Source organism: Falco punctatus, assembly GCF_963210335.1.
Source record: "Falco punctatus genome assembly, chromosome: 6".
NCBI lineage: Eukaryota > Metazoa > Chordata > Aves > Falconiformes > Falconidae > Falco > Falco punctatus.
The window spans coordinates 80005266-80029797 of NC_137585.1; the positions used below are offsets into that span (position 1 = coordinate 80005266).

General features: G+C 44.1%; 1 protein-coding gene across 3 annotated transcripts in view; it reads left to right on the forward strand.

Annotated features, from left to right (window-relative positions):
• Positions 1-1062: 1062 nt before the first annotated feature.
• MET (MET proto-oncogene, receptor tyrosine kinase) overlaps positions 1063-24532 on the forward strand; it is a 91300-nt gene continuing 67830 nt past the window's right edge. For 2 of the 3 annotated variants that reach the window (XM_080390996.1, XM_080390998.1), the window contains exons 1-2: positions 1755-1974; positions 21621-22835. In XM_080390996.1, coding sequence (XP_080247122.1) covers positions 21636-22835 — 1200 coding nt within the window. In that variant the 5' untranslated portion in view covers positions 1755-1974; positions 21621-21635. The other variant, XM_080390997.1, reaches the window with a different exon arrangement.

Below are 24532 nucleotides of genomic sequence, written 5' to 3' on the forward strand. Positions count from 1 at the left end.
TAACTAATGCTACGTATTAATTGAAGAAAAGGTCACTGAAGTAAATGGACAGATTGCCAGGGATTCAAAGAAAGAGATCAGAGCATTTAGAACATCTGTATTGCTGGTTACTTTTCAGCAATTTTATCTTTCAGGGAGCAGGAGAAGCAACTGGTTTTATTTTCACTTGGTGTAATTTTTAGTGTGTTGCTAACATTGATGAAATGAGGAGGCAAGAAGTATAACCTCACCTGTGGTCTTACTGCACTGTTCTTGTTGAAATGGGCTGACTTTCATGCTATCTGTTGTCAGCAAAAGATACTGCAGAATAAGAATTTCACGAGTTAAACACATAAAAGGTTACACGCTGCCTCGATCGCATATTTGGTTTTGCGGAGAATTGGCTTATAGCTAGGTTAGATGTCTTTATTCCTAGTGCCAAAAAGCCCATAGGAAGGAGAAGACAGATAAACAAGTTGTGAAAGCACTGCTGATGCAGGATAGCATGGCTAACTGCTTTTCAAAAGTATTTTGTTCTGATATACAGCTTTGTCTATGTACACGTCATGGTGACATCCCAGGCCTAAGCCAAATGCATACAATACTTTATTTAATAATTTTCCTTTCAAAATGTTTTGATGTAAGGTCTGACATTTTTCCCATGGTTAATCATGAAACTGGGCAATGTTTCTTACAGTGCCTCGGACTTTACTCATGCAAAACATTCATCGGTTTAAATGCTATGATTAAGGGGAGCAGAGTTGGGGCCAAAAAAGGAAGCATGCAAAGGGAAAATAGATGTCTCCAATAACTTCCATTGGAATATGGAGCCTTTCACGTAAAATCTGGTTTAAATCAGTAGCTGCTGAAACTCATTACCACAAAAAAGATGGGTCCTCTGGTGCAGGCCCCGGTGGTGCGACTTGCAGTCTCTCAGCAGCCCCACAAGTGTACATGGCACTGCTTGGTGAGTCAGGTTCTCAGCATCTCAGAAAAACGAAGACACCATCTACTTAGGAAACCTTGCAAGGGAGAGACCCCAACCCGTGCCATTCAGTACCCTGCACACGGGGCGGGGGGAAGGGGGGGGGGGGGGGGGCAGTTATTTCATGGTCTGTGTGGATTGAGGGCATTTACTCAGAATTACGCATGGACAGCCGTTCAGAGCTCAGCCAGCACTGACACCATGTCAGGAGCAATACGGGATGAATTTGTCTGCTGCCACACAGCCGGTGGGGTCCGGGGCAGGCCCGGAGGTGCCCTGGTCCGGCCCTCTGGGGATGAGGCTTTAGCATCAGGCAGCCGCAGACACCTGATGGTGCGCAGGGGCCGGCTGTGCCCGCGCGCCGCCGGTACCCGCTCGGCCCGAAACCGCCCCGACGCTGGGCGAGGGCCACCGAGAGTCCCCCCGTGGCTTTTGCCCGTCTCGGCAGCGACAGCCACCCCTCCCGCCCGCAGGCTGGGCGAGCCTGGCCGGGAGGCACGGGGGGAAGGAGGGAGGGGAGAGGGAGGGAGAGGAGGAGGCGCCCCCTCCCTCCTTTCCCCCGCCGCGCACCCGGGCTCCTGCGATGTGGTGAGTCACAGGCAGGTCAGGACCGCGCCAGAGGGGCGGAGGGAGCCGCGGGGACCGGCTGATTTACCGCTGGGAGCCGCCACCAGCACGGCGGAGGCGCCGGAGGGAAGGGCGCGCAGAGCCGCCCCGCAGCCCAGGTGCCGGGCGGGAGGCCCCTGCCCGCCGGGGCGCGCAGCCCCCGCCGCCCCCAGGTAGGGACGGCAGCGGGGGCCGGGGAGGCTGCGCCCGCGGGGGCTGCGGGGCGGGGGGAGCGGAGCGGGGTCGCGGAGGTGTGCCGGGCTGCGCCCCGGGCTGCGCCCCGCTCCGCCCCGCCCCGCCCGGGCTGGGCCGGGCGCCTGGGCGAGCACCGCGGGAGCCAGCCCGCCGGCGTGCAGCGCTCGCCCCTCCGGCGGCGGTGCCGGCGCGCAGCGCGCTCCGCTCCGGTAAGGACCGGCGGCCGCAGGGAGGGACGGGGCGAGCCGGGGGACGCGGGGAGCGGGATGAGCCCGGAGCGGGGGAAGGACGGGGAGCGGCCGGGGTGCCGCGCCGTGCCCCGCCCGGGAACTTCGCGGGAGCGCGGCGCCCGGGGCCGCCGCTGCCCTCCCCGGGGCCGGCAGCCTGCGCGCCGGGCGGGCGCCGCGGGGCAGGTGAGCCGGGGTGCGGGGCCGCCGGCACCGGCCGCCCCTGCCCGCCCGGGACCCGCACGGCGCCCGGACCGGAGGACGCCCCGCGAAGTCGCTGCCGCGGGCAGGGCAGGGCAGAGCGGGCAGTGCTCCCCGCAGCCGCCCCGCAGCGGAGCGCGCTGCCCCCGCCCGCCCCTTCCCGCTCCGCGGGCGCGGTAGGAGCGCGCAGCGGAGCTGGCGGCGGCAGCGCCCGCGGCTGCTTGCAGCGGGGCTCTCCGCAAGCGCAACGTGGAAGTTCCAACTCGGAAGCGGTGGCTGCGAGGTGCGGGCGTGTGGTGGCCAGCCCGGCAGCTTGCCGTGGGGCTGAGGTCTGGGGGTGAGCCCGTGGGGTTCTCCGAGTTGGGTTTGTACGTCGTGGCTGCGCGGCGTTCACAGTCTTCCTTGCACTCACGCTGCGGTTTGGGCTTTTTTTTTTTTTTTTTTATTTCCCATTTTCAAAAGTAGAATTTGCTTAAATGGCAAATAATTCGCACTGTATAATGGCATCCCACCACTCTTTCCATGTCCGCATTAAATTAGGTGGTCTTTGGTTTTATAAATACTAAATGCATTGCCTTAGAATTTGGAAGTTTTGCCCATATATCTTAATATAGGGATTAATAGTCAAGTAATAGTGATATTTAACAAACTGCGCGTTTGTAACCTGTAGGAGGTTATTCAAGCTGCAATGCATGTTTTTTTCCAGAGAGCCTATGCCATGTGTGGTGGTTCATTTGTTTTCATCCTACAGGTGCTTTTTGCATTGTCTATCAGCAGAGAGAGGATGGTGTCTTTTTTTTTCTTTGTCTTTTTTTTTTTATGAGATCTGAGACGTTTGGATTCATAATCGGGCAAGATAAAGTGTCTCACATGTGCCTCTGAGAGCTGGTTAAATGTTTACAGATCATACACTGTGAGAGCAAAAAGCTAGCCTTTGGCAGGAGCTGCATGTTGAAAACTAAGTTAGGGAATGACTGTATCGCTTGTTCTTTGTGTGCCCAAATCCTTCTTCAGCACTGTATGATTCTTTTTCTGACTGTTTTCTAATATAAACTGAATCATTTGGAAAAAGGAATATTTTGTAAAACATTAATCTCTATTTACAGAAAAGAGAGTCAGTTTCTTTGCCTTTTTGGTGGGGAAGGAATGAATTATCTGTCTTTATCCTATATGGCTTTTTTTTCCTCTGCTCTTCCCCCCCCCCCCCCCCCCCCCCCCCCCGATAGCCCCTGGGTAAACTAAATTGTTCATGTTGTGCCTGGAGAGTGGTTGGTGGAGGTGTCACTTGCTCAGAGGAGGTGGCAGTGCAGCCTATGGGTGGACAGGAGCATACTGAGTCAGGACAAACCAGCCAGAAAGCCAAAATTCAGCAAAGGTTCAATGAACAGCTTATGAATGCAAAACTGAGTGGCAAATGTTGTCCTCCCAGGACTGCCTTTCCCATCCTGATTTTCCTGCATTTATAGTTTTCTGGTACCTTAACTGATGACCTGTAACCTCTTCCTGCTGGTCCAATACAACTGAAGGGGCCAACCCACCTACTCTCAATTCTTCTGTGATCTGCAAGTGACTGCTCTGTATTTTTCAACTTAGGCAGCAGGCTTTCAATTTCTCCTCTCCCAAAACTGGCTTTCAGGACTCCAGAGACTAACTGGCACAGCTGGTTGCAGTGCAAGAGCAGCCTTGCCTTTAGAGCCGCAAAGGGAGCCTGATGCCGGCAACACGCTGTGCTGGGGCAGCCGGAGAGCCAGAGCTGCAGCGGTGGGAGTCCCAGACCTCTGGCTGATCTGCTTTGTACCACGACTGCTTTGCGGTGGTGATGTGTCTAGACTTTATTCGCTTCAGGCAGAAAGCAAGGAGAGATTCTGCATCGCCATGTGTGTTGGTGGAGTATCTAGTGTAGGGGAAATCCTGCTTGGGCGCTCTCAGCAGTACAGAAACACACATCATTTCTTGAATGAGAAAGCAATAGAATAGCTGAGCCGTGTTCTCTGAAACTACAGGAGCGCGAAACCCAGAAGGGAGTTACCGGATCTGTTTGGCGCAAAAGAGAAGGAATGGTTTGCTTGCCATGTGTTACTTCAAACAAACCTTCCTAATATTTTGGGTGGCAGCCACACTTTCGTGGCAGGTTCCTGTGAAACCCTTCTGTCCAGGTTTCCCACATCTCCATGGCTGCCTTGCTGGCTGACCTTCGAGACAGTGGCACAATTTTGTGTTCCATTAGGCTGTTACCCTCGGCCAAGCCATCAACCTGTGCATCTTGTCTGCTGTGGCCACAGCCTGTGATTTTGCCTCCCATGCGAAGGCTGTAGCTGGTGATTAAACCCATGCAGCTCACCACCCGTGGTCAATGCTACATGGTTCCAAGCAGCACTCCATCACTGAGGAGGCAGGACCATGGTCCCACAGGGGACTCTGGATGGCACCTCTTTGCCACAGCCAAGCCAGGAAGGTTTCTGTTGTTCTCTCCTTGCAAAAACATTGTGTTTTTCTCAGCAATGTTTTTAACAAATCTATATCTCATACATAGCGACCGATGCAAACACGTTAGCAGAAGCCATTTTTAAATCAGTTTCCTTACCCAGGGGAAATGTAGTATAGACAGGGCCTTCAGGAAACGAATAATTAGGTGACCTTTTTCCCCCCAGAATATCAGGTCTGTTTTATGTAGAGCTGTTTGAAGTCACACAAATTCTCATTACTCTCCAAATCTCTAACCTTGCCTTGTTTAAGATACCTTTTAGGAAATCAAATCAGTGTTTCAATCTAATTTCCAAAGGCATTCAAACACATGGTATGTGTGCTAACTTGTTTCCTCTAGCATTAACAAATCTAGCAAATTGCCAAGCTATTTGCCTTCAGGAAAACTATGATGTTGTACAAGAAGATAAAGTATTGTTTTCCTCCAATTTTAAACATTAGAAAAATAAAGGAGAGGCAAAGTTATCAGACCAAATTGGTCTAGGATATAACGCCTTTTGAAGGAAGCAATGTTCCCAAGTAGATTGCCATTTTTTTTGATCTGTTCTGAGACTTTCTAGTTGTGCTGTGATCTTTTTCAGTCACTTGATGTGGCTGGATGCTGACCGACTCCCCTTGGCTCAGATGGACTTCCCTTGAATTAGTTGCGATTGAGTACACCAAATATCAGAGTGAAAACAGAAGCGGAGATAAAGAATTTGAGGGGATTATAACCCTCAGATTTTAAGGAGAGGCTGTGTGTATAACCTAGGCGCAGGGTGCGTGTGGTGCAGACAGGGAGGCAAATGGATGCCCTGAAACCCCTCTCCTCTGTCTGTCCCCCGGTGCGCCAGTCTCTGGGGATGCAAATGCCTCGGAGCATTTAATTTTTCAAGCAGGTGTCAATAAGAGAAGAGTTTCTGTAATGCTGAGGAGTTTAATAGGCTCAAAATGCTTTTGTTGTGCATCCTACAGCTCTATGATAGTCTCTTCTGCTTGTCCCAAGAAAATGAATGTGCAATCGGCAGCAGAAGGGATCTTGTTTGAATTCATGATCAATTTGGTTGGCCATACATGCAAAAGGAAAATTGCTGAATGCTTTCAGAAGATTTTCATTTTGCTCAAGTGTTCACACCATGGCCATCACCATGGTGTTTGATAGCTATCCATTTTGTTGTGTACATTGTGGCTTTAACCTCTCTTTGAAGGGTCACATTGGCATATCTTTTTTTTCCTCTAGTCACAGAGAAATAACAATATCTATATATAAGTTGCTTTCCTCTACTGTAGCTCCTTCATTTTGACATTTATCCAACTAAATAGTATCAGAATCTTTTTGACATGTACGGGTATCATTTCTGCGAAGGATCAGTGACCTAGCTTGATAAATTTAAAAAATCAGCAATATAACTAAATATGTGACATTTATTGAAATTCATTCTTTGCCATGGAGCTATTTTCTTTCAAAAATATTAAGAATAGTAAGGGATTGCAGCTGCAATTTGATTAAATCTAGAGTTGTTACCATTTGCCTTCTGAAAAATTGATTCTCTCCCCTCCCCATCCCCCAGCTTGACATGCTTATTGATTAAAAAAACTGTGCTGGCCTAAGCCAGCGTATATTTGTGAGTGTTTGTGTGCTTCCCATGCAAGTTCGGACAGGCTTTCGACCGTGGAAGCCAACTCTATTCCTAAACTATTGGAAATGGTAAGGTTCCTTAGCAATTGTTTTAAACTATATGATGACACATCTTTGAACCCCATTGTACGAAGGAAAAATACCTTCTGACTGGAGAGAGATTTCCTGTTTATGTGTGTGTTTGCTGGAATTAAGCCTTCCCCTGTGTGTTGGCTGGGTATTATTTTTTTTTTTTTTTTTTTTGTAATCCAAAATGGCAACATGGCAAGTCACCTCCAGTGTTTATTTTTTGGACAGGATACGGGTCTTTTATGTTCAAAATAGCATGGCTCTGGAGTTGATGATGAAGCATAGGGCCCTCTCAGTTACACTTCTACAAGCAGATTCAGTTAATTGAGGTAGCACAGTTATAAAGACAGCTAGATTTAGGCAACAAGTAATTAACTCCTGTTGACAATTTTATACAATGTAAGTTGTTCACTTCCCACACTGGAAGTTTTGGCTTCAGGCAGATGCTCTTTCAGCATAAGGATATGAAATTTGCCAAATGTGTAATTTATTTTATAAAATGGCTAGAAGCATAGCTTTGGTTGTGACTGAAGAGAGTTCCATTAAATCTTCTGATTCTCTTTATAGACTAAGAGTAGCCCAACAGGTGGCTTCCAGGCGAGAACCCAACTGCCGGAGGACTGCATGTAGTACCCGAAGGGCTTTCAGCTGTATAGATGTGGGCAGGTGACCGAAAAATAAAGCATATATAATACTCCTGCCTCATGGTATCTGGGGTGCCTAGGTCTGTGACCTTGTAGCATGCCTCTGCACCCTACGTGCTGCAGGTGATCCCCCTTCACAGGGGAGAGCTGGTGTTGTGAGACTCAAAAAGGCGTTTTTCCTATAGCAGCGATGAGGCTGGACCACCCTGAATTTAGGCAGTAAAGTTATAGTTATTTATTAAATGCAGTGCTAAGGTTTCTGGTTTGCTTCAAATGATGCTCATTTTAAACAACTGTCTGGGACTGGGAGAAACCTGGACTAATAGACTGATTACGCCGAGCATTTGTCAGGGCTGAGAGCCACATGGCCCTGGTGTGGGTTGTCTGCACCCAGCCCCAGCTGTGCGGGCTGCTGCCCCTGCCCACATCTGGCAGAGCATTGCCCTCAGCTGAATTCCAGTCCCTCTATCACCCACCACAAGGGCTCAGACCTACAACACATGTGGGTTTTAAGCAACTTGCTTTTTATACCTCTTTTTCTGGTTGTGCTGCTTGCCTGGTAGGAACCGTGAGCCAGCCAGTGGCTTCATGGTTGTTCTGGGGAGTTTTGCCACTGACTTTTCATGGACGCTGGGTTTAGCTCTGCATGGTATTTGCAAAATGGATTTTCTCTCCTTCAGCTTTAATAGAAGATTGAGGTATCTTTTTTTCCACATGAAAATTTGATCATTAATATTTGTATGAATTGATTGCTCCTGCAGGAACTATTTATTTTTGTATAAATTTTGTGGAAACAGAAAGCCTTTCTGAGTATATCTAATGAGCAGATGAAAACAGTTAGCAGTTACAGTTAGAATCCCAAAGTTACATTATCTCCTAAAATAAGCAGAAAATAAGTTTCTTTGTGTATTTTTTTTTTTAGTTTGTTTGAGATGGGTGCTGAACCTCACCTTTCATTTACTTTGCTTTTTCTATATTGAAACTATTCTGGCTAGCACGGTTTCAGGCTTGGTAGAGGTCTGTTGTGCCATGTGAATGCCTAGAGAGATATGTGGGGTTTTGTTGTTTTGTCTTTAGCTTTATGATGAAGAAGAATGCTTTTTGGATTGGTTGGCCTAGTCACCAAAATGTCCCACCCCTGGACGTGTCCAGGGCCAGGTTGGATGGGGCTTTAAGCAACCTGGTTTAGTGTCCCTGTCCATGACAGCGGGGTTGGAACTAGATGGTCTTCAGGGTCCCTTCAAACCCAAACCATTCTATGAAAATTTCAAGACGATTAAGAATATTTATTAAGATACTGGAATTTGTTCCCCCCTCCGTGGATGATCCTATGAGGATAAAGGTAGCAGATTTCCAAGTAACTCCAGCCTTTGAGAAGCTTCCCAAATCTGTGAGTTGTCCCAAATGCATGAAAAGAAAAGAAAACGTTTTGCTCTGTAAAACTGAAATAACTTCACAAGCTTTATCTGTCTTCAGATATACGCTGGGGTAACTGGGGCTTGGATTTCTGTCTTTAAGACTGTTTTACAGCCAGAATTGTATTAGGATTTCTGTTATGGGAATTATATATCCTTTTATCTTTATTATATTTTCCTGTATCTGTTATGGGTGTTATTGTATCATTTTCATGTGTCTTCATGACATATGTCTTCTCATCCAAAAATACCAAATTCTGTTAGTTAGGTCTGAGAAAGCAGAATAAAGCAGAGAGAGACAGCTTTGCTGAAGACAATGAAAGGTGTTGGTAGTTGAATTCATGTCTAAAGTTGATTAATTGCTCTTTCCTAATGTCATTGAAAATGTTAAATGAATTACTGGAGTTATATTCAGTTTTCCTGTCTACTTCTGGAAAGTGGGTACTAATTTCAAATGTTATGTATTACTGTCCTGCAAAACCTTTGCTTAAAGTCTTTAAGTTTATTGCTTTTGCTCTTTGGATTAGAGGCCAGTATTTTTCCTGGGGAAAAATGATTCTTGTTAATCCTTGGTATTTGATATCATTCTTACAAATGCCCAAAGCTGCACTAAAAAAAAAATAATATAGTACAATCACAATATTAATAATGCTTTAAATAGTAGGTAGAATGCAAACAGTATTGGACTCCAGTGAAGCAGTGAGCCTGTATGGAGCTCCCTATGTGATTAAGCACTTTTGCATCAGAGACTATAATCCAAATTTCACCCTGAGAAATGTGTTTACCATCCATTCAAATCAGTGGAAAATGTGCATGTTTGAAGATGCAATTTAGCCCACAGTAGATGATTGAAAACTTCATCTCAACTGTTGCTTAACCCTTCTGACGAAGGAAAACTTTGGCATCTGCTTTGCTGTTGCCCTCCCATACGTGTTCAAGGACAGAGTGCAGAGTTTTATCCTTGTCCATGTTTGCAGTGCTTCAGAGTAGTAAATGGGGGTGTTGCCCCAGCCAGGATGTAGGTCCCTTTTGTTAAACTCGGGGTGTCTGGATACAAGTAAGCTGGAATCTGAAGTCCCCAAATGTCTCCTTTTCCTGGTATTGCAAACACTGGCCTTACGTATGAATCACCAGAGAACATGGCATGGTGGCAATATTTCACCGTTTCCTTCTGCCTTCTCAGAGGATTAAAGAGCTCCTTGTCTGGGAAGGTCCTCTCCTGTGATATTCCCCACATCTTCCCAGGTCTCCACCTTGGCTCGTCAGTCAGATTTCCTCAGCGGGAAAATCCTGTTGAATCTACCCAGCATGAGAACTTTACTGTTAGCTTTTGAACTATCCTACGAAATTTAATGTCAGTTATGTTCATGCTTCAGTACTGCAGTATGTTAAAACCCCATTACATTTTATCTTCCATTAAATCCCATAGAATTTAGTTACCACTCTTTGCATGAAATTCCATTGGATTTGTGTCCTTTTTATCCTGATCTTACATATACAAAAGAGATGGATTGCAAGGCAGGCCCATTTGTGAGAAAGGGATGATTCCCTCCCTCTCCTGGTTATAGTCAGAAAGGCCTGACCAACAACAGTTAGCTTTTCCTTTTTTTTTTTTCTTTTTTTTTTTTTTATTTCCCCCCCCTGGATAACTATGTCAAGCTACACACAAGGAGGAGCTCTGAATGCGGAGCATGCTGATAGAAGTTCGGAGAGATGAGAACCAGACAGGAGGTAGGTAAAGTCAGCACAGAGTGCATGAAATCACAAAAATCATTAATGACTTTGTGACTGCAGAACTGGATCCCATGTTTTCTTCTGCAGGACTGAAAAGGGAAAAGATTGTGCATGGTCATTACCAGTCAGAAGGACTGTTTGCTAGTTCTCTGGAGTTTTCTTTCCTACTGAAAACACATCTGCAAAAATAAGTATGTTTGTTCTTCTTCAGATGTAAGCTGCCATGATAAAATCAGCTGGGAGAGAGCTCAGAGACATCTTTGCTGCTTCCTGAAAATTGCTGTGTGGTTTTTTTGTTTGTTTTCAAATTGAGAGGTTTTCATATAACATGCTTTGAAAGAACTCCTTTTATGCAAATAATACCATGCTTCTCTCATAAACTAAAGACAAGCCGGGCCAACCTCTGCCTGCAGATAAGCATGAATGGCTTCCAGAGTTCCCCTGACTGAAGGGAGGGCTTGCTCATCTGAGGAGAGTACAGGGCCCAAAATCCCTGGAGGGCACAAAAATAAGGTAACAACCGGTGAATTGTTTTCACAGTACAAAAAGCCTTTCAGGAAGCAGCAAGGAGCATTTAAGAGGTGGCTGAAGAATAAGAAAGTACCCCTTTCCCTTCTAGAGAAGGCAAATCTGGAGGTAGGTTATTTACTGAGACCTTCATCACATGCTATTAATAGGGGTAAAAGCCCATCAGTCAAATATTTGACTAGGCATGGTTTATAGGGGTTTCAAAGACATATGAAAAGATAATGCCTGTGTCCATTAGCTAGTTACTTGGAAATGCAGTGTAGGTTAATTCAGCCTTTCTTTAAAGAGTAATGATTATCTTCATTAACAATATATAAGAGTTTTAAAGATAGTCTTCTGCACCTATCATCCCTTGTTAAGTTATGCCTTCTATATCTCAGTATTTACCCTGTATCATATATTGCTCATTTTAAATACGGTAATATTGAGATTCTGTCATGTCAACAGATCTGCCTTTCAGGCTGTTCTAGGCACCCTGTTTTCTAGTCCTTAGTCAGCTCAGCTATCACAGGAATCGATTAGAATATTGTTTGCGTAAAGACCGTGGAGTCGAGTCTTGGAAAAGGTAGCAGCTTCACAGTAAAGGACCGTAACTTACCCTGACAAACCTTAAGTCTGAAACCAGGCTTTTGTGTGAAAGCTCGGGTGCATAAGAGGTTAGATCTGTCCCATCATTATCCCCAACAGCTGTACCTTGTTCAAATTTAAGTTGCTGAAGTAATTGTTAATCACAGGAGTAGCCCAGTTTTTTTATCTGAACATGACATGCATGGTGCTAATAAGTAATACAATGTAATTTGAATATTTTAAGTAGGAGCAGGGATGTAAAAGAAAATGTTCTTGTTAAATGACAGTGACCTTTGTTCAGTGCCCGAAGTATTTAATTCAGTGGTATCAACTACTTAACAAAACCTCATGCTCAGGAGCAATTGTTGCAATATAAAGTCCTAAATTAAAAACATGCATTAACTGATGTTTCCAAATTCACCACTGCCATTTTATTTTCCTTTTGGATAAGCAAACCAAGCTTAAAATTATGCGTAAGATCCAGAGAGGCTACTTTGGCATCTAAAATGGGGTTTAGAGTGAGTTCAAGGCATAAGTCCAAGAAAGGCATCCAGAAAGCTAACACTTGCTGGCCACAAAGCTCTTAGGTGCTTAGATTAGCTGGTGGCTGCGCATTGTGCTGAATATTCCCTGGATCTCACCTGAGCGTGAGCTCTACAGAAGAAATCACGTGGAGCAGTTAGAGGCCCTCGGTCCTGGCTGGGTTACAGCTCCCAGCTAAGCTTGTTTGCAGGCCCCAGACAGGATGGAGCCGGGCACCGCAGAAGGGTCCTGCTGCTGACAGGCAGCCTCCAGTCCCACGTTCATTCCCTTCTCTTCCTCCCGGCCCGCTCTGTTCTGAAGCGTGAGGACCGCTTTGCCTAGGGGGGATTCATATCCGCACCTTCTGCTGTTGGCATCTTCCCACCCGAACAGGAGGAGGGTGAGGGACGGCCACTGGGGTGAGATGCTGGATCTCTCGTGGCAGAAGGGCAGGAGAGCGTGGGCAGGGGCTGCCTGCACCCAGGGGAGGGCAGGTGGCAGAGGGGGGCAAAGCCAAGCCCTAGTCCTGCGTTTAGACCTTTGGCCGACCTGTTCTTGCAGAGGTGAAGACCGCGGTTTTAAATCAGCTCCTGTATGGAAGGCAGCATCTTACAGCTCAGCCTTGCAGTGCTGCTGTGCCTGTTGCAAGCACCGGCACTGAGCCCTTCGTATTTTGGAGGTGTTTTGTAAGAATGAGCTAATTTATCCTCATGTCACCTCTATGAGAAAGGTAAATAGTCTCTGAAGTTTGGAAACAGCCTCTTTACTTATCTCACAAACTCCTTGCATCTGGCTGCAGATTTCCAAAGGACACACTCCACGGTCTGAACAAGTCCAAAAACCTGGTATTTGGCCCTGTATAAACAAGAACCCTTGAAAGGAGCAGTTGCACATTTCGGCTCCCCAAGTCTCCCCAAAATGAGGGGAGGGGTCGAGCTGAAAGAAAGTAAATAAAGCAGCTGGAAAAGCTGTTCAGAAAAAAAAAAGGACCCTATTAGCATGAAAAAACTCTGACCACTCAGCCATCCCTGAACACCTTCTTCAAACTATTGAGCTTTTCAGCATCTTCTGAAGGTCAGCACAATATTTCAGAATAAAAGCTGTGGCTGACGGACCCTCGCTGAGGGACATCTGCCAAAAACCAGGAGCTGAGGCTGCTCCAGATCAGCCACTCTGCTGATTGCAGCTGTGACACTGTTGCCTCTGGTGAGAGCCAGGATGTCAGATAGGCTGGTCCCAGGCCATTTCGGGATTTATGAACACCAATACCGTAAAGTCCTTGGAAGCAGATCATGAATCACAGGTTCACAGCAAGGCAGCAGTCACGCCAATGAGCCATCATTAACTCAGTTTCTAAACTGAGTGAAAGTAGGGCATCAGTTAAAGTGCATTGCAATAACATAAACTTGCAGTGACAAAAGCAAGGTCAGCATTAAAAAGAAAAGGTCATAACCTCCTAACCAAACACAGATGGGAAATAAGCACTATCCTTGACATTGTTCCTGTTTGATTATCAAAAAGCTGCTGTGAAGCTAAGTAGACCATCAGGTTATTAACGTTGGTATCAGATAAAGGATGTGTTCTGCTAAGCTAAGGCGTAAATATAGACTTCATTACTTTCACTAGGCACTTTACAAACATAGCCAATTCAGTTTTACTCGTAGCTGTTCTGAGGGTTTGCACCATGCTTTTACTTGGGGCAAAGACCACCCGAGTTAGTTTTGCATAGAGGCGGTTTGTGTTTGGTGGGGCACGTTATCTCAAACACAGCATTACACAATCACGGTTGTACTGCCTGTGGAGCCAGCTTGGGAATAGAAGGAGTGCAGTCTATTTGCCAGCACTAAATATAATACATGAGGAGAAATCGTAGTATCAGCTCAACAGGCCGTGCGAGGCCAGGCTGGTTCAGCAGCCTCAGAAAATCTCCTAGATGCAGGGAGGGGGCTTGGAGGCAACCTAAAAGCCCCTGTGCAGTGCCAGCACAGGTCCACAAGCAGAGGTTTTTCCTGGTTTCTCCTTGATGTGGGTAAGCCACCCCCAGCAGGCTGAGTGAGGGAAAGCTGATGGTCTCATGCCAGCCCTTGGGCGAGCTCCCCAAATCTGGCAGCCCAGCTTACTCTTATAGATGCGCTGATCTCGCTTTGACCCTGCACAAAGTTTGACTGTGACACCTTGGCGTGACAAGCTATGTATCAAGCAAGGCATCAGCAACCTGTTGGAAATCCTTGACCCTAGGTTTTGTCACAAATTTGCCTCGTGGCCCTTGAAGACACATTGACTGAAAAGCGTGAAGTCATGGTACCCAGTGGCATGCTTTATGTGTGCCTGCGAAGCAGAAGAGCCTGACACCATCCTGCCAGCTCTTCAGAGAAAAGAACGGAGCCAGCATAATTTCTTTTGCTTGGTATCCTAGGTATTTCTGCCACACCTTGAAGGAATTGAGGGACTTGTTGAGTTTTAGTTGTTGTTATTATACCTATTATATTTATTATGACAGCAAAACAGAATTTGATAATTTAGTGTGCATGTAGATCCTTTGGTACAGTTCTCATATAATATACTTTATCATCACTATCTATTAATGTACAGAATTTAATTTTTTTTCTTTTTAAAGAGATTAGTATTTGGCTGTGAAGAGTTACTGTCTCAGGGACTCCTAAGAACCATTAGCACCAAATGACAATTAAACTGCAGGAAATGCCCTGCATCAAGATCATTCATAATTGCTGGTAGAACATTTAGATCAAATCTGTATGCTGTCTTGGTTACTCCTGGCTATCTGCCTTTTAATCTTTTTCATTTTATGACCCATGCCATTCCTTTAATTATCACAGTATGGAAGGCTGTTAGCTTTACAAGACAGGAAAAGCTTCCAAAATCTGCTCTGCATTTCAATACAAGAATTCAGGTAGATAGATGTTATAACCATAAAGCATAAAGTAGAAAAATCTAAGTGCTGAGAGTAGTTAAGGGAATTGAGCTAAAACTGTGCTTGCAGCCAGATTTGCCAACTTGGCTCTTCACGAAAGGAGGAACTGCATTCCAAGGAAATTACACTGTCCCCATTCTGTACAAGACAACCACAAAATGCTCAGACTCATGCAAAAAGTTGATTAACAGGATCAGCTCGGAAATACAAGAAAACTGCTTTCTCCTACTGTAAGGTGTTTTTACCACACCAAAAACGGCTGGCATCTTTACCTGAGCTTGTGTGACTTCCTCAGTGAACCAGGGCATATGTCTCAACTGGCTAGAGTCAATAAAGGTCTTTGCTTTGCATATATGGCGAAAATATGTTAAGAAATTAATTAGTCTGTCCAAACATGAAAGATCGGTAGTGGAACCCAAGTACCTCCGTATTCAGTAACTTAAAATCCAAAACCAACGCCGTCCTTTGTTATTGGTCACGACGTGTACCGTAACAAGCATAACATGTTACTCTACCCCACACAGAGCTCCTTTTCTACATGGACTGAACACTTGGACTGAATAAGATGTTCACATGTCAGTTGTCAGGCTGAATTATTTGCTGCAGATACCAAGCTTAAGTCTGTGCTAGAACTGAATTTATTTTACTACCAGTGTGAAAAGCCACAACAGCACCACAGGTATTTTCTTACTGAAGCTCCACAATTGCTGACTTGCGTTTCAGATGGAGTGGATCAATAGTGTTGTGTTGTTCAAAGTTTACTTTCTATTTTTGTGCTATTGCTAAACAATATAATAATTCTAAAAAATCCCCCCATCCAGATGTGGAAAGCTGTCCTCCTGTATTTTCAAGATCTAAATTAACCTGAAAATACAGGCATGAACAAACAACGAAGGACCTGCCTTATTGTGGGTATTTCCTCCCTGTTTTTCAATTACTCTTTGTATATTTTGAACTTTTTTTCTAGTTCCTGTTCTTTGCAGAATTGATTCCTCAGCCCTTAGAATGGGTACCGCTTCCACACATGTGAAATTCCCTGAATCCCAACAAATGCTCTATACCACCTTTTAAATTAGTCTTTTTGAGCAATGTGTAGCTCTTGAAATATATCAGCAAGTGTTTGCTGAGGTTTATTATGAAAGAACCTGTAGTGCCATTGTAGCCCATCACAACAAAAAATGATTAAATAAATCCAGTTGTGACACAGACCCAAGACATGAGTTGGCTTTAGGATGTTAAGATCTGAACCAAGTTTCAAAGAAAATGCTCTACACTTTATTGCACTGCAGGACACCGACAAAAAAGAAATAATGCTAAATGAGTATAAGAATAACATTTTCTCCGCTGCAAAGGCTAGATTAGTGTTCTTGTGTTTTAATGGCAGTTAAAAATAAACCTGGCAGAGAACAAAAATGCTTCTATTGATAGCTGTGGTGAATTACAGTGGTACTTTGGACCCAGTAATGGACCATGTATATTAAAGAGTATATTTTATGCAGGGAGAATTTAGATTCTTTTTTTGTGTGTTTGAATATTGTAGGAAAAGGCTCACAGATTAGTTGAACATGCTAATGAAAGCAATTTCTTCTGACACACATGACTGCACTGAATATGTAGAGGATTTAGTTAATGGTAGATCCTCCAGCAATTGCCTAGGCTGTGCTCTGCCCACCAGTTCCTCAGCATCAGCTAGCTGCATGCACGTGCACCTCTTGGAGCACCACAGAAACCTCCCAGCACTGTTATGAATAAATTTATGACCTAAGTCACCACTACTAAGTCCTGTGACTCTATGCACTGGGAAAATGCATCATGATAGTATACATACTACACTGTAGAAGAATTGCGTTCCCACCTTGGTCAGGACGAGTAACCTAAACTAGAGTTGAAATAGTGCTGAAGACAAGGGAATGTGGATTTTCACTCAGATTAGCCATTTGAATTCAACTCGGAGTTCATTTGTGTGTTTGTTATTGACTTACTCCCTCAAATTTCCTTGTTCTGTCCATTATTTTGACTCAAGGTAGCTAATTCAGGTTAGCAATTCTGACTTAAGAACATTTTTAATCTGTGGACATAGAAAATAGGTTAACCTCTTGAAGTGTTTTATGTCCAACCAATCTTGTCTACAGACACAATCGGTTAATTGAAAAGTCTTACGAAGACACGTCCGCTGCGGGCTTAGACTGTTGAAGCCGGTGCCAGCACTGTGACAGATTTGCAACAACAAATTAAAGTTGGATGGATGGAGCTGTTATCACCTCCCCGTCTCATTTGTCTGTCCTGTTAAATGATGCTGCTGTCTCCATGGCAGGGCCTCTGATCCGCAGGGAATCAGGTCTTGAACTGGCACAGATTTCGGTCCAGGATAGCAAAGCAAACTGAAATGTTGGGAGCAGTTATCACTAGAGTTATCCTGTATACATTCGCCACCAGAAGTTTGTCAGAGCCCAAAGTAACAAGATGTACTGTCCTACTGGGAAAAATACAAAACTGTACTATCAAATATTTCCTTAAAGAGGGGAAAAGGCTACCATTTGCTGAAAATAGAGTTTTTGAAATATGAATTGATGTGGCTCTGCTGTTACCTAACCTGAAATGATCAGAGGACTAAATGTGTTCTTGTACAAACATGCTTTATATAGGATACGCATTTCCTTTTCTGTAATAAAGCAAGGAAAAATGAGATGCATGAAACAACCTACAAAACACTTTCATGTCAGCGTGTTGTCTTAGCTTGTGCAGATCTGAGGAGTCTTTTGTGATCAGAGTTAAATTTGACCTGAGTTGTTGAAATGGGAGCTAGGAAAACAAGCATGACCATGTTTTCTGGCTCCCTTGCATATGTCAGCTTGAACATGGTTCCACAGTACGGCCAGGCCTGACTCGTTGGTACAGTGGCAAGCAGTGTGAAGGAGAGACATGACGTTCAATATTTAAAAATTATCACCCAGGCTGTAATTAGAGAGAATGAAACTTGTAGGAAAAAGATTGCCATTGGGAAGCTGTTAATGGTACACAAACACTCAAGACGAAGCCTGGTGCGAACCATTGGACATAGAACTTGAGGTTGCCAAGCACACTAATACGACACCTCATTACTAGCCACTTGCAATGGTTGACCAAAATCCATTTTCTCATCAGTTATACAAGCTACTGTCTGCTGAGGGATGGAAGAATGAGTACATCATGACACAGGCTTTGAAAATATCTCTTACACAAGGAATAATCCATCCACGGCTATTGCTTGCTGATAGTTATTGCAGGCCAAAGCTTACAAGTCTTCTGTAGACACATGAAAGACACACTGACACACAAGTCACGAGAAGGTCACAAAAGAATGAACAGCATCCATCATTCAAACCAAGTAGAGAAACAAAGGGATTACTTGTTTTCCTTCTGCAAGTGATAGACAGCAGCTAGTTCTTTGGCCTGGACTCAGAAAGTGTATCTGTAGCCTAAGTATTTTGGTTCTAATTCAGCAAAACTCTTCAAGTGCTTAAATTCAACTGAAGTTACATTTGAGTGTGTGCTAAAGAGAACTGGGACTACTGGACCTTTGACAAGAGCTGAGACTGAAATTTTAATTCTCCAGTTTCTCTGCTTCTTCAGGTTGTGTTCAAGTGAAGTGTGTTTGCAGTGACCTGGTGTGGCGGTTACAGAAAAGCAGCTCTGTGTTGGAGGTTGCAGCAGTGGAATAAAGACCCTGGATCAAATGCAGATAAAAAGAGGCACTGAATGTCACGGGAGTCTCACAGAGGCACAGTGAAGTTTATATGATGTGAGGACTGTGAAAAAAACAAATACCCAAGAAAAGGAGTTGCACATTGTACTCTTCGCATAACTCCTGTGTTCTCCCAAAGCTATAAACGTCTTACAGTAGAGCATGTGCCTTCTGATTTCAGGGACCATGAGGAAAGATTCACTGTGTCTTGGAGACATGCATTGTGGGGAACCATCCTCCCCAGAGCTGCCCATAAATCTGAGCCTGAGCTTCCCATAGGTGGGAATCAGCAGATTTCTGTCTTGGAGAATGCTTAAAACACCTCAAAAGCATCCAAAGGAAGACACAATGGTGGAGCTCAAATATGAGAGCAAAGATTACTTGTTTTCCTTTTATTGCTCATATTTTCCTTCCTGTAGTGGTGAACTACAGTACCTATTATTCCTGGCATTCTTTGCATTACACTGAATCCCGCCCTTGCTCTTGCTGTTAAGCTTTTTGATTCCAATCTCGCTTGCTAAAGGAGTTCAAGGAGGAATCTTCTGTCTCCAGAGCACAGATTCAAACCAGTGCTGTTTCACCAAGTGTAGGCAGAGTAGCCAATCCAAGGATACTGGCCTCACATCCCAAGATGTGATTTAAGGCAAAGAATAATTAGTCAGACAATATTTATGGCTCTAAATCGCTCTGCAGTGCACACTGGTGTTTACTGTTGGGACAGCTAGGGATTCTTTTTTTTGGACACTGGAAGAATGGGGAGGATTGTAAACTGAAGACTAGGAGGCATAGTGGGTGGGAAATCAATTTGGAAACTTATTAAAACAAGAACATAGCACAGAATACACTGCAACAAAGTAGGTGCCTGCCAAGTAACCTTGCATCTTTTTTTCCCATGTTGGTGCTTGATCAGCCTCATCCTCATCTGCTGTCTCACCTATTGCTTTCTCTCTCCACTGCAGTGCCACCTCTGTTAGATGGGTTTAAACTCCTTGCAGTAAACAATATACCTGCCTCCGCATTGTGTCAGAAATAGAGCACTTTTGGAATTTTCTGCTTAATCTGGTATTTGTCGGAACATGTTGACTCGTCAGAAGTAAATCTGCAGGAATGTATCAGTTTTAGCAGTTTCTGGGGTGGAAGTGCTGGCTGAAAGGAGACCGATAGACGAGACTCCCACTCCTCCCGTTGTGGGGACCTTTGCACTGGCGAGGCAGGGATGTGAACACGGTTGTTCTTGGATCAGGTGGGACTGCTGGGTGTTTCCACAAACTTCGAAAACTCTTGGTTTCATCCCAGCACAGATCAGGAAAAATTCTGTAATAGCAAGTTTCAGAGGATGACAAAACTGTTTCCTGCCCTATACGATACAGAAGTCAGTGCTCTGTGTACTGGGGCTATTTTCTAATTATAGTGGTGCCTTTGCTCTTTCTTCTTTTCTTTTTCTTTTAACCTTGAACCATATTTGATTTGTTTCCATGATTCTTTTATCACTAATTAATATCAGAAAATGTTGTTGATTTGAAGGAAGATCTTAATTTCTCAACACCAGAAGCGTAACTTGTTCTTACTAGCTAATACTTGCAAATAGCCTCTGTTTCTGATTTTTATCCCCAGCTCTGGATCATTATTATTATCAGATAGCATGGAGGAAGAACAATTCTTTGTTTCCAGAACCTATTATTTTGTGTAATTAATGAGGTAAGCCACAAAAAGAGTTCAGTGGATGCTGAAATAAAATGTCACAAGAAATGCAGGAGAATTATTGATGGATTATTTTAACCAATCTAGTCAAAACACTGAAGTTACACATGTCTGAAGCAGCTCTGGTCTATAGTAATCATTTCATTTTGCTTAAAGTCTTAATGAAATAAAAAGTCAACACAGATTCCTATTTTTAGTTTGCAATTTTCAAGGTTGTCTATTTTAAATCCTATCAGTGGTCATAAGCATTTCTCAGTTAGCAACAATTGCTTAACTATAGCCAAGCTGTAAGTATTTTCCCAAAGTATGTGATCATATTGCTGTTAGAATGCATAATTGTTTTCTCCATGAAGAAGCTAAATTTGGCTTAACAACTGTGTCATGACATTAACAGAAAATGTCTGGTGTGACAGGGCATAGTGTGGACACTGCACTGAAACGCTCATAACCACAGTTCATTTAATTGATCTTCTGAGGGGGTGAAATATCGTACTAGTCATCTGCCTTTGGTTTTTCAAGCCACATCAAACAATTGTGTGGAGAAGTAAAAAAAAGGAAAGTGCTAGGTTGTTTCATCAGTTAATGGCTGTAGGTCACTCGATCCCCCTTTGTTTACAATACAGTGATATGCCTGTATCTTGTAAAGGTTCACCAGAGTGACTTAACTGCTGTGGTACAAGGCCTAAAATAAAACTTGCACATGCCAGGCACCACATGATGCATAAAATATTCTAACAATATATTACAAAACCTTGTCAACACTAGGGGAAATGACTATTCCAAGAAGAGCTGGCTGAAAAAAACATTCCTTTTTTCCAAACTGGGCCCTTATGAAAGACAGTGGTTTGGGGATCTGAAGGGAGAGAGAGAGAGAGAGAGGTTTCTTCCTTTGGTCTGGTGGAGAAAAGGCTCTTCCTTGGTTAATCAGAAATGTCAACAGAATGAAAGAGAAGCCCACTTCCAGCTCAGATCTTGACATTATTTCATATTTTTCTATTTCTCATTTTTGAGCAGCTGCGCTAAGAACCAGCTCAGCCCCTTGAGAAACTCGCCAAATATCTTATATCTACACACCGAAGTGCTGTAACTGTTTTGCGTGCAGTTGTGTCCTGAGTGTCCTGAGCAGATTTGCTTTCACCTACCTGTGCACCATCTTCTAAACTGTATCAGTCAGTTGGTTTAATGCTGATGTGGAAGTGGTTGTCTCTGCTGCTGCTGTACAACACACTGAGGGGTCCTGCAAAATTAATCGTAAGAAAATCTTGCTGTGAGTTGTTCTAAAAGCAGTGAAATGGGTACCCACGAAGAACAGTCATCATAGCAGTTACTAGCACAGACTATTAATGACACTAAGCAAGATTACGACACTTCTTAGACTGAAATAGTTCAGCTAATACATGCAGCCTAGAAACGGATTTCTGTTGACTGATAAACTGATGTTTAAGTATATGAAATATAACCAGTCTTTCCTTTAAATATATTTTGACAGATTAAATCTCTGACAATGAAGTCTCTTACTGCATATCCTTCTGGGTTTATCGTATTCCTGTTTGCCTTGCTGCAGAGGAGCCATGGACAATGCAAAGAAGCAGCTAAAAAATCAGAGATGAATTTGAATGTAAAATACGATCTTCCTAACTTCATCGCAGAAACACCAATTCAGAATGTAGTTTTATACAAGCATCATGTTTATATTGGAGCAGTCAACAAGATTTATGTACTAAATGAAACTCTCCAGAACATTTCCGTGTACAAGACCGGGCCCATTTTGGAGAACCCTAACTGCGCGCCGTGCGAAGACTGCAAAGATAAAGCCAATTTATCTAACAGCGTATGGAAGGATAATGTCAACCTGGCACTGCTCTTAGAAACTTACTATGATGATCAGCTCATCAGCTGTGGTAGTGTGTCCGGAGGCATCTGCCACCGTCACATCATTCACCCTGACAACCCTGCTGACATCGAAAGCGAGGTACACTGCATGTATTCACCCCGGGTGGACGGAGAAGCAGATAATTGTCCTGACTGTGTTGTAAGCACTTTAGGAACCAAAGTTTTGGTGACTGAAAAGGACAGGTTTGTTAACTTCTTTGTTGGAAATACTGTGACATCTACATTTCAACCTCCCCATGTGCTGCATTCAATATCAGTTAGAAGGTTAAAAGAAACACAGGATGGTTTTGAATTTCTCACAGATCAGTCTTACATAGATATCCTCCCTCAGTTCCGTGACTCGTATCCCGTTAGGTATGTCCATGCCTTTGAAAATGATCACTTCATCTATTTTCTGACTGTCCAGAGAGAATCACTTGACTCCCAAGCTTTTCACACTAGAATTATCCGCTTCTGCACTTTAGACTCAGAGATGCGTTCTTACATGGAAATGCCTCTTGAATGTATTTTTACCGAAAAGCGGAGAAAGAGATCCATCCGAAAGGAGGTATTCAACATTTTGCAGGCTGCCTATGTAAGCAAGCCAGGTGCAGCTCTAGCCCACGAAATGGGCCTTGGGTTGAACGATGATATCCTCTATGGTGTTTTTGCACAAAGCAAACCAGACTCTTCTGAACCAACCAACAGATCTGCAGTCTGTGCCGTCTCCGTGCGAACCATCAATGAGTTCTTCAACAAGATTGTTGACAAGCAGAACATGAAATGTCTCCAGCACTTTTATGGGAAAGAGAGCAAATACTGCTTGAACAGGGTAAGTGACAATTAATTTGTTACATTTTGGGACTCTCATTCTGTCTTTGCCTACTCCATTGCCAGGTAGCCGTCCCCTCAGTTTCAGTTACAAAATCATTTGATTATTTCAGATCACTTCGCATTGCTCGTGATTCATGTCTGTAAGAATTAGTTCCTCTAAGCTGAGTATGAAAATCGCTGAGGTCCTTAAGGTGTTAAATAAGTATTAGTGGAACTGGGGAAAATTTATTTTTTTAAAAAAAATGTAAGTAATTATTTTTCTTGAGAGACTGGGATGCAGATAAATGGAACATTTAGACAGTTATTTCTTTTAATATTTCAAAAAAGTATTCATTAACATTTGTAGCCATGTGTACTGAGGAGTCCCTGAAAATATCACTCATATTTAAACTATGTTAATGCTGAATCACAGCCCTCCTTAGAAAAAAATGAAAGAGCTGGTTTGGAACATGCCATGAGGAGCCAGATTGTAATACAGTTACTCATGCCTGATACAGAAACGGCCCCACTGAAATCAGTTTCCTTAATGAAAGAAGTGTCTGTGAAAAGTGTGTTTGAATGCGGATACCAGTAGTCTGGGATGGGAGGGTTGCCTTTCTGTACACCATGTGTTCAGGTGCTGCTCTCCCACCGTCTGAAATATTGTGACTGAAGGAAACACGGAAGTTATTTTTTCCCGTCTGGCTGGTGTTAGCTCTTCTAAAGGAAATACAGCATCTGGGAATCGGGTATTTTTGACATTTATTTTGAAACATGAAATGCTAGAGCTTTGAATTGTACCTGCTTATGCAGCAGGGCTTTAAATATCCTCTCTGGGAGGCATATTTCCCCCTCAAATACAGGAAGGTTAGAGCTGCCCTGTACCAGAGGTCAGTGCCAGAGCTGTGGTGATGGGGCTGCGCTCGGCCTCGCAAGCCAAGATGAGGCCTGTGTCAGGATTGAGCAATGGCTCAACCTGCATTTGGAGACAGGTGGGATCTATCATGTCCCATCATCGGCATGGCTCGGGGTAAGGATGGGGGAACTGCAGGCCTTCGTCACCCCAGTACCACCAGAGTCCTCCTCAGCGTGGCCACCCACACAGGGCATCAGGATGGGGTGCTGGCACATGCCCTGGTTGAAGGTGGGAGCCTCTTGCATGGAAGAGAAGGAGCTACTTGTCACTGTCGGGGCTGACACGGGGTGGTCTGGGGAGAAGCATCTGTTAACAGAGCTGCTATGGCTTCTCCCCCGTAGTGGGAATGTGCTCAGAGGTGGGGTCTGACCTAGCCTGAGCACCATCACAGCGGCCTCGGCGTTCAGGGGACAACTGCTTATCGCAGGTGCTGAACACAGATGTAGGCATTGCCAGTGGGTGCTGATACAGCAGCCACAACAGGCATAGCATTTTATTCCCTTTTTTTGCAGGGAAAGGCAATTTTCAGGAACTAAAAGCAAGTTAGCAGACATTCAGCACAGTAACTTCTTATCTTTCTTCACTATGCTATTGCTGTCCTAATTTTTCATTTCAGGTCTTAATATCCTTCCACACCCCCCCCCCCCCAATTTTTCAGTTCGTTTTTAACAATTAACATTGTTCTTCTCTGACAGCACTTTTTTTCCTTTTTCCTGGGGTGTTTTATTTGTGAGTGACTGTCTTTAAAGTTTATGGCCTTTAACTTATCTCATTCTGTACTTGCCTATAAACCCATTTCA